The 9,293-nt window shown below is 45.4% G+C and overlaps 1 protein-coding gene across 1 annotated transcript; it reads right to left on the reverse strand.

Moving 5' to 3' along the window:
- Window positions 1-277: 277 nt before the first annotated feature.
- Window positions 278-942, reverse strand: LOC103072397 (putative uncharacterized protein encoded by ERC2-IT1). The gene is given in 5 exon segments (XM_082931023.1): window positions 278-331; window positions 333-368; window positions 481-525; window positions 527-631; window positions 694-942. Coding segments are annotated over 5 exon segments (489 nt in total).
- Between the last annotated feature and the right edge of the window lie 8,351 nt (window positions 943-9,293).

Raw genomic sequence — 9,293 nt, forward strand, 5'->3', positions numbered from 1 at the left:
CTCTCTCTCTCTCTCTCTCTCTCTCTCTCTCTCTCTCTCTCTCTCTCTCTATCTCTCTCTCTCTCTCCATCACTCATGTCTGCTTTCTTCTTTTTTTACTACCTTCTCAGGCAGGCTGTGGCCCCCAGTACCCCAAATGCCATCATCCCAGCTTGCAATTCTATAGAACAAGCATTTCTTTATCCCAACAGTCCTAAACTCAGAATGAGACTAGCCGGGTCCTGTGCCCACCCCTGAGCCAATCACTGTGGCCCAAAGGACAGCTGCCTCTGAGTGATCAGGTCTGGGGGTCGAGGATTCTGATTGGCTGGCTTGAGCCAAGTGCCCATACCTGACACAGTGCGGGGCAAAGAGTAACTGCCCCAGAACTGTGGAAACAAAGGGATTTTCCCAAAGAAAATCCGGCGGCTGGTTTCAGAAGAGAAGGAGACCGATTATGGGCAGATCAAAGCAGTAGATAGCAGCAGATAGCAGCTGTACACCACTGCTAGGCACTGAACACATTTCACACACTTGCTCGTGAAAAATCTCCCTCTCCTGATGCAGAGATAGAGTAATAAGAAGACTGAAGGACCATCATCAGTAAGTGGATCTCAGTAGCCCTGACCTGTCAGCCTGTGACAGGGCTTAGCTATGGGGTCACAGCAGCCACAGGTGTTTAACCAGGCAAATGTTACCAAGTCTCAGGCCTGCAGGCTCTTCCCAGGGTCCAGTCCCAACTGACTGGCAGCCCTGACAGGACATGTCAAAGCCAAGAGTCAGGACACCTGTCAAGACATTACAGCACCTCAAGACACATGGAGTGGGCAGGTTATAGGTGCACTGAGCCCTCCCCAAACCCACAGGGCAACCTGCACCCACCACCTTCAACGGCAAAGGCATTCTTCTCTGCAGAAAGCAAGAGCAAAGAAAAGAAAGCGAACATTTGAAACTGCTTATCATTTCCTGCTTCACTAAGGAGTTGGGACGTCGTCTTCTCGAAAGCTTTTGTTCTTGTCAGCATATTCAAAGCAACCAAGAGGAGTCACCTGCTCTGAAAGCCCCAAGACGCCCATCCACAGAGGCGCTCTTGGCTGCCCCACGCAGCAGAAGGAAGACATGCTTCCCGGCTGATTCCCTACTCCTCAGGCCTTCTACAAATTACAGATTATAACCCCATCTCACCTCTGTGGACCACAACTCGGGCCTGTCAGCCTAGAAGAATATTTGGAATAAGATTTAGCCAAGTCAGGCCTGGCTGTCATCCTAGACTCCCTTTTCTCCCTCCACACCACAACCAACTTCCATTATCTCTCCTTCCCAGACAGGTCTGGAATCCAGCTGCCTTTCTCTGTCCCTAATCCCAGGCTTCCTCTACACAGACCACACTTCTCCAGCCTCCCAAGGGTCTCCTTGCATCCACTCACTCTCCAACACCCATTCTTGATAGTTCCACCAGAGGGATCCTTCTAAAGCAGGGGTCCCCGACCCCCAGGCCCGTTAGGCACTGGGGTGGCACAGCAGGAGGTGAGCGGCGGGCGACAAGTGAAGCTTCACCTGCTGCTCCCCAGCACTCGCGTTACCGCCTGAGCCATCCCCTCCCCGCTCCCCGCTCCCACCCCTGGCCCATGGAAAAGCTGTCTTCCATGGAACCGCTCCCTGGTGCCAAAACGGTTGGGGACCGCTGTTCTAAAGCACCCACATCTGACCATGTCTCTGCTCAGCTCTTTATTATAAGGGAACCTGGAAACCATTGAAACAAAGTTCAGACCCCCTAAAGCAGTAGAAAGCCTTTCTGACCTCAGTCCTCACTGACACCTTCAGCCTCATCCTTTGCTAGTCTCTGCCTCTTTGCCTTCCATACTCCAGATGTATTTATGGACTTAGTATGCTTCCAGATCAGACCTCCATTAGGACATTCCTGGATAACTCCTATTCTTCCTGTAGGCCCCAGTTTAGGGAACCCCAATTTTTGGTTTCTGAAGCTGAGCTTGGTATCTCTTCCCCATGTTCTCGTGGCATCCAGTACCTACTCCATCACAGCTTGACTAGGCCGGCCTACAACTGCCTGCTGATCCATTCTTCCTTCTCTAGGCTGGAAGATCCATGAACACGGAGCCTGTCTTATTCATCACTGTATCCTCAGCTTCCAATGCAAACTCTGGCATGTGACAGAAGCTTGGTTGCTATTTGTTAAATGTTTGAATATGTGAATGAATAAAGGGCAAGGAGGGGTCTGCTGCATGCTCTGACTTTCCGTTGGCTGAATGTGAAGTCACACATTTTGTACAGACAACTGAGATCAAATCAGCACATCGGCCCCCGCCCTAGAAAAAATGTCAGTTCTGCATCACATTTGCTCCACTCGATACTCCTTTTGGTTCCTGATGTTTACGTTCAAGGTATAAAAATGTCTCCATCACAGCTTTCACCTCTAGAATTGAGTGCCTGGTGTGGGGAAGAGTGTACAATCTTTGACACAATCTAGAGCAAGTGGGACCTCCAAGGATTTGAAGAGAAATATAAGAGTGTGCACTGTGCTTTGACTTGAAGGGCCTGGAGTGGGGGGAACAGGGGTCTCCTGTTTCCTTGGCCAACCAACTTTGATTTTTTTTCCTCCTTGCTCAGCATCTGACGGTGTAGTATTCCAAGGGTATTAAAACAAGGTCAGTAGGCTTTATGTGACAAAAGGCATTCTTAAATGTGAATGTTTAGCTAGAGTTTAAATATCAGTGGTTTTGCATATGGAAACATATTAGCCTCATATTTAATTGTGAAATATAGAGTTCATGTGAAATACAGGCTAGGCTGTGATGTCCCATAGGTATGGGTTTGAGTCCCAGCCCTGCTGTTTATAAGCCATGTCATCCCTGCCCATGTACCTAACCTCTGTGAGGCTGACTTCTCTCATTTATAAAATGGAGATGATAATAAAAGCACCAATTCTTGCAGGGCTATTGGAAAGAATAAGGTAAGGAACGCACATAAAGCACCCAGCAAAGGGTCTATCACGTGGTAAGCATTTAGAAAATGTGACCTACCCTTTGTCATATTATAACATTGGACTCTACCCTGCTTCATATGCAAGGAAGTAAGAAACACAGCAGCCTGCTATAGGTATCCGTTTTTGCTATGTCCAACACACAGATGTTGGTTCAACCTCTGTATTAGTTTTCTATTGCTGTCATGACAAATTACAAGATATTTCACATATTAAAAAAAATTATTTATTATCTCTCTGCTCTGGGTCTCCCAAGACCAGAATCAAGGTATTGGCAGGGCTGCTGTCTTTTCTGGGGATCTGAGTCATTCAAGTCATTGGCAGTATTCAGTTCCATGTGGTCATAGGACTTTCCTTGGTAGCTGTCAGCTAGGAGTCATTCACAGCTTTAAGAGCCCTTCTGCATTCTCTGGCTCATGGCTCCCTTTCTCCAACTTCAAAGCCTCTCATCATACTTATAATCTCTCCGACCTCTCCTTCTGCCTCCCCTCTCATTCCTCTTTCATATTCCACTGCATCTCTCTGACTCTTCTGCTTTCCTCTTCCACTTTTTTTTTTTTTTTTTTTTTTTTGCGGTACACGGGCCTCTCACTGTTGTGGCCTCTCCCGTTGCAGAGCACAGGCTCCGGACGCGCAGGCTCAGCGGCCATGGCTCACGGGCCCAGCCACTCTGCAGCATGTGGGATCCTCCCGAACCGGGGCACGAACCCGTGTCCCCTGCATCGGCAGGCGGACTCTCAACCACTGCGCCACCGGGGAGGCCCTCCTCTTCCACTTTTAAGGGCCTATGTCATCATATTGGGTCCACCTGGATAATCCAGGATACCCTCGCTATTTCAAGATCAGCTGATTAATAACCTTAATTCCATCTGCAAAGTCCCTTCACCCGGTGCCTGGATAAGTGTTTAAATAACCCGGGACAGGAGTCTTGGGGAGACACCTTTGGAATTCTACCTACTACACCCTGTTATTTTTACTTTAAAATGTGCAACAAAATCCACGTCAACACAGCACACTCATTAGGTATTTAGTTTTGGCTATTTTGTAGAGTTGGCTTAGCTGGGAAGAAAAACATGAAAAAGTTATTTTCTAAAAGAATGGCCCACCTCCTTTCCTGAGAGACTAATGCTCTTTTCAATACAGAGTTTTGCATCCATTTATCAAGGAAACTCCCTTTATTCATCTGCTTTTCCACTTTCTGCTCAATAAAGTCCATACTATTTTAAGGAATTTTAAAATGTAGATCTAAGGTTTTTATCTATGAAGCTCAACTCCAACTTTCAAAATGTCAGCCAGCAGTGTCCAAGCATGGAAGACTCTTAGGCAATCCTGAATTAATCCAAATTGAAAAGTGTGGGCTGAGAAACTTGAGATTCAGGTTGAAATGTATTTGCCAGTTGGCACCCAACCCTGTTCTCATCAGCTTATCAGATTCATTTGATATAGAAACTTAAAATGCTGGGTCTCTATTCCATAGAAATACTTGCCTATATGTTCGAAGACAGATACACAAAATCGTTTACTGCAATCTTGTTTGTCATAACAACAAATGGCAAACAGTCTAAACCTTCATCAACTCTGAGTGGCTAAATAAAACTTGGCAGGGGAATTCCATGGAATATTACTATAGCTATTAGAAAAGAATAAGGCAGATTCACATGTACAAAAATGGAAGGCTTACCAAGACAAATTGTTAAGTGAAAAATGCAAATCACAGAAGAATCTGTATAACAGGATTCAATTTGTGTTATCAATGAAATGTGTAAATGCATATATATTTTGTGAGTGCACATGAAAGGCACATCTATGAATAACTGGCACAAGTGTGAAGGAGAAGTGTGAAGTTGGGGAGCAGAGGAAGAGGGGCATCTGGGTTTCAAGCTATTTCCTTCAATATAGCTTAAATCTTTTACAATGAGAATTGATTGAATAATGAATCAATCATAGACTAAAATAAAAATTGGGTGAAATATACCAGGTTGGACATACTACTGAGGAGTAGGGGGCATGCATTACTTCTACAAATGGGGCTTGGAAAATGATCTTCTTTTAAAGTTTTTTTCGGAAATTAAAGCCTGTCAAAGTGCTAAAATAAATAATCTCTGAATATTTCAGCCCCAAATCCCATGCTTATTAATTGCTGCAGTAGAGCCAAGCATAAAACAGGCTGGACGAGAAAGGGCTATTTGTTCTCTAGTTTCAGATGACTGTAACCTTCCATAGACCTAGCACAAAGTAGGTGCTCAATAAATACTTGAAGAATAAAACAAAACGATTCAATTTGGGAAAGTAAAGTGGCTGCCTCTGATTAATTAAATCAAGCATACTAAAGTCATGGTACTGTATACAGATATACAAGATTCGACCCAATCCCAAGAATGAATGGACAGAAGGCAAATGATTCCATTACGAAATATAGGCAAGGAAGATTTGGAATGTCGGCAACCCTGAGTGTAGTACTTTAAAATAGAACAAAACAAAAAAGAAACCCCTAAAAAACAGAGCCTAAAAACCAGATTCTAACCGTATGTAGCAGCCTGGGATAAAGGTCTTACAGGCTGCATGCCAGACTGGCCAGCAAAGGGGAAAGGGTCTCCGAAGTTCTGTCCCTCCATATGTGGAATTCAGGGGCTGGAATAAGTGACTGTTAAGCTCCCTTTCAGGGCCAACCTCCAGCAATCTGTAAGTGGCTGCTCCGGTGGGCCCAGGAGCCTCAAAGGAGCTGGAATCAGTTCTCTCAGCTTCAAAGGAACAGAGCCTTGGGTTTGCATGTCAAATGTCAGAGCAAACCTAAGCCTGGCCCCCACCTCCTCCACAGATCACCTGTCAGGGGCTGAGTTGCAAGAGTCAAGGCAGCCCTTTCATTTCAAAGGGGAGGTTGGGAAGGGAGGCAGAATGTGGCAAAATGCCACCCGAAAGCCCTCAGCATAAAACACTGCATAATTTTTCGTTCTTAAAAAGCCTTTTTCACTCTTACTCTTTTTATTCTGTTACAGCAGTAACTTTACTTTGGCTTCACCAACATTAAATAAGTGACTAAGTGAATAAATACATAAAGCAAACATGAGTACCACACTGGCCCCTAGATTCTAAGCGGGGGAATGCAGGGGACCCCATTTCTAGAGATGCATGCACACTCTTTGCTGCTGTTGGTTTGTTTCTGGCAATAACCGAGCAACATCTTCTAGTGTGACTACCCTGTGAGCCACAGGCTTGTTTCTAAATTGTACCAGATGCTCTTCCACTAACTCAGCCTCGTGTTTTCATCAAAGTTTTATGTTTTGATGATGTACATCCTTGCTACTCAAAGTGTGGTCCACACACCAGCAGCATCAACATCGCCTGAGAGTAAGGTTGGCAGATAAAATATAGGAAATTCAAATTTAACTGGGCATCCAGCTTTTCTCTTCCTCTAAATCTGGCAACCCCACCTGGGAGCCTGTTAGAAATGCAAACTCTCAGGCTCCACTCAGACCTGCGAAATCAGAATCCACATTTAATAAAATTCTGGGTGGTTATAAGATCCAAGAGGCATTGTTCTACTTTGTCCCTGCAAATTAAATCTTTTACTCTTAGGTCTTGTTGGCAAATTCTGATCTCATATCTGTACCAAACCCAGATGAAAAGAGTAATCCATTAACAAGGTTGGTTTGTATGTCTCCCTCATTGGAGGGTTTCATAGTGGGTTCTATTTGTAAATGCAGCATTTTCCAACCTGGGCATAGCGCTCACTTTCAATCACTGATCAGCCAGAGCTGGTCCTGCAGGCTGAATCCCCATCACTTTGGAGGAGACGCCAGGCTCTGTTAATTGCTTGCTGGGTGGTGGGGAGGAGGGGTGGGGTTACCATCTCGCCTTTGATCAGGAGGGAGAAGTAATGGTTTTACTTACATCCTGCTTTGTCTCTGCACAGGCCCAGAGCCTGAGGATCCATTTCAGGCTCTCTCTTTCTTCCTGGTATTCTGTTACTGCCTGCATACCGTGGCCCAGGGCTTGGGGGGTGGGGGGAAAACCAACGCTCTTTGTGGTACACCCACATGACAGGCTTCAAAATGGAAACAATATTTAAGTCAAACCTGGAAGATCAAGTTTGCTCAAATCTCACAACACAGGGAGCTTTTGAAAACTTCAGCAGCAGGTCTGGGTTTCTGATGGGGAGAGGCGAGCTGGGATGGAGAAGCAAGACCCTGTTAAGAGATGCTGAATCCCCACATGGGAGTCAACATTTCCCTTTATTCCTTACAAATAGTGAGAATAGTAATAATGCACCCAGATAGAGCCTTGAGAGTTTCAAGGTGTCTTTAGAGACACAGTCTTCTTCAGTCCACAGAATAATTTGGGGGGAAGTGAAGACGTAGAAGGTGACCATTATTAGCCTCTTATGACGGAGAAGGCACAACCAAGTAAACACATTTTAAGAGTCAAACAAGTCAAGACACTTCCCTCAAGTGGCACATTTCCGGACTCCTAAAACAATGTTCTTTCCCTGCTGATAGAGGTTCATTTATTTGGTTGCCCCAAACTATTCAGACCTCAATAATCCCTCATGGGACTGGAAGAAACCTTAAAAAGATTCATAGAATCCTGTTATGGGTTGAAATGTCCCCCCGCCCCCCAGATTCATATGTTGAAGTTCTAACACCCAGTACCTCAGAATTTGAGCTTATTTAAAAAAAGGGTCATTGCAGATATAATTAGTTAAGATGTGGCTGCACTGCAACCTTAATTCAACATGACGGGCATCCTTATAAAAAGAAGAAATTTAGACACAGACACACCCACTCCAGGAGAAAGCCATGTGAAGATGAAGACAGAGATCAGCCTGATGTATCTACAAGGCAAGGAATGTCGCAGATTTCCAGCAAACCAACAGAAACTGCGGAAAGGGCACGGAACAGATTCTGTGTCACAGCCCTCAAAAGGGACTAACCCTGCCGACACCTTGACTTCTAGCCTCCATAACTGCGGGACAATCAATTTCTGCTGTTTAAGCCACCCAGTTTGGGCACTTTGTTATAGCAACGTAAATAACGAATACAAATCCTGAGGTGGGAAGTACCACCTTGGCGCTAATGCTGATGCTGGCACTGGGCAGAGGGCTTCACGTGCATCATCTCACAGCTTCCTCACGTCAAATCCGGGACGTAGGGTGATTAGAAAGGATGAAGCTGAGGCTCACAGAAACTGAGCTACTCAGTGAAGATGACACAGCCAGCACATGGCCCAGCTGGACTGACACTCAGGCAGTGTGAGTCCAGATCCTGTTCTCATAACCAGTAAACATCACAACTTAGGTAGACTGGCCACGACAACAAACTAGCATCATTAAGCCCTTTCCCTAAGTATGCCAGGTGCTTTTAGGGACTCTTAACACCACAGTGAGGTGGAAATGAGTATTGTCTATATTTGATAGAAGAGGAAGCAGAGGCAGTGAGGCACAATGACTGGTCCAAGGTCACATGGCTCATCAGTGGTGCAGCTGAGGTTTGAACCAAGTCTGTGAACTCTAGCAGGAGCCCAGAGAGCTCAGATTTGCTGAGTGTGTGGTATGTCTCAGTGGCGGGTGTGTGTCCCTTTCCAGATCAGCACTGCCCCTCTCTCATGTCACCGTGCAGCCATCATCTTTCTGTATTTCTACCCATTGTGCACATCCTGAATGCCATTCTCTCTTTCCAATCCCAATGCTCACAAGGACATTTTCAAAAAATTCATTTCCCTTCCCTTGCTCTATAAGAAAGCTCTGCTTCCTCCGAGTACTGCAGACGATGGCTTCATGGCTATTAAGTCTGTGAAGTTACTTCAATCTGTGGGTCAAACTCTGATAATGCCCCAAGTCAGTTCCAGGAATTTTCATCAGCCACGCATTTAGAGCGCATCTGAATGTAGGGCAGCGGTTCTCAGCCAAGGGCAGTTTTGCCCCTAGGGGACGTGTGCAATTCCGGAGTCATTTTTGGTTCTTACAAACGGGGTGCTGGAATGCTACTAACATCTAGAAGCTAAATGCTAAACATTCTACAATGCACAGTTGCACCACAAAGAATTCAGCCCCAAATGTCAATGCTGTTGAGGCTGAGGAATCCTGACATAACATGTATCCTCCAGAGGCAAAACGCCCACATATAATCTCCAGCTCCATTGCTCACCAGTTCTGCAACCTGGGGCAATTTTCTTAAACTGTCTAGGGTCCAGTGTTCTTACCTTCAAAAGGAGACTAATAATAGTACCCACCTTATGGGTTTGTTTGAGGGAGGCAATGAGTTAGTACATAGCAAGGGACTAAGTAAAGTACCTGGCACACTGTAAATGCTCAAGA

The sequence above is a fragment of the Lipotes vexillifer genome, unplaced genomic scaffold (assembly GCF_000442215.2).
Source record: "Lipotes vexillifer unplaced genomic scaffold, Lipotes_vexillifer_v1.1 scaffold82, whole genome shotgun sequence".
Taxonomy (NCBI): Eukaryota; Metazoa; Chordata; class Mammalia; order Artiodactyla; family Lipotidae; genus Lipotes; species Lipotes vexillifer.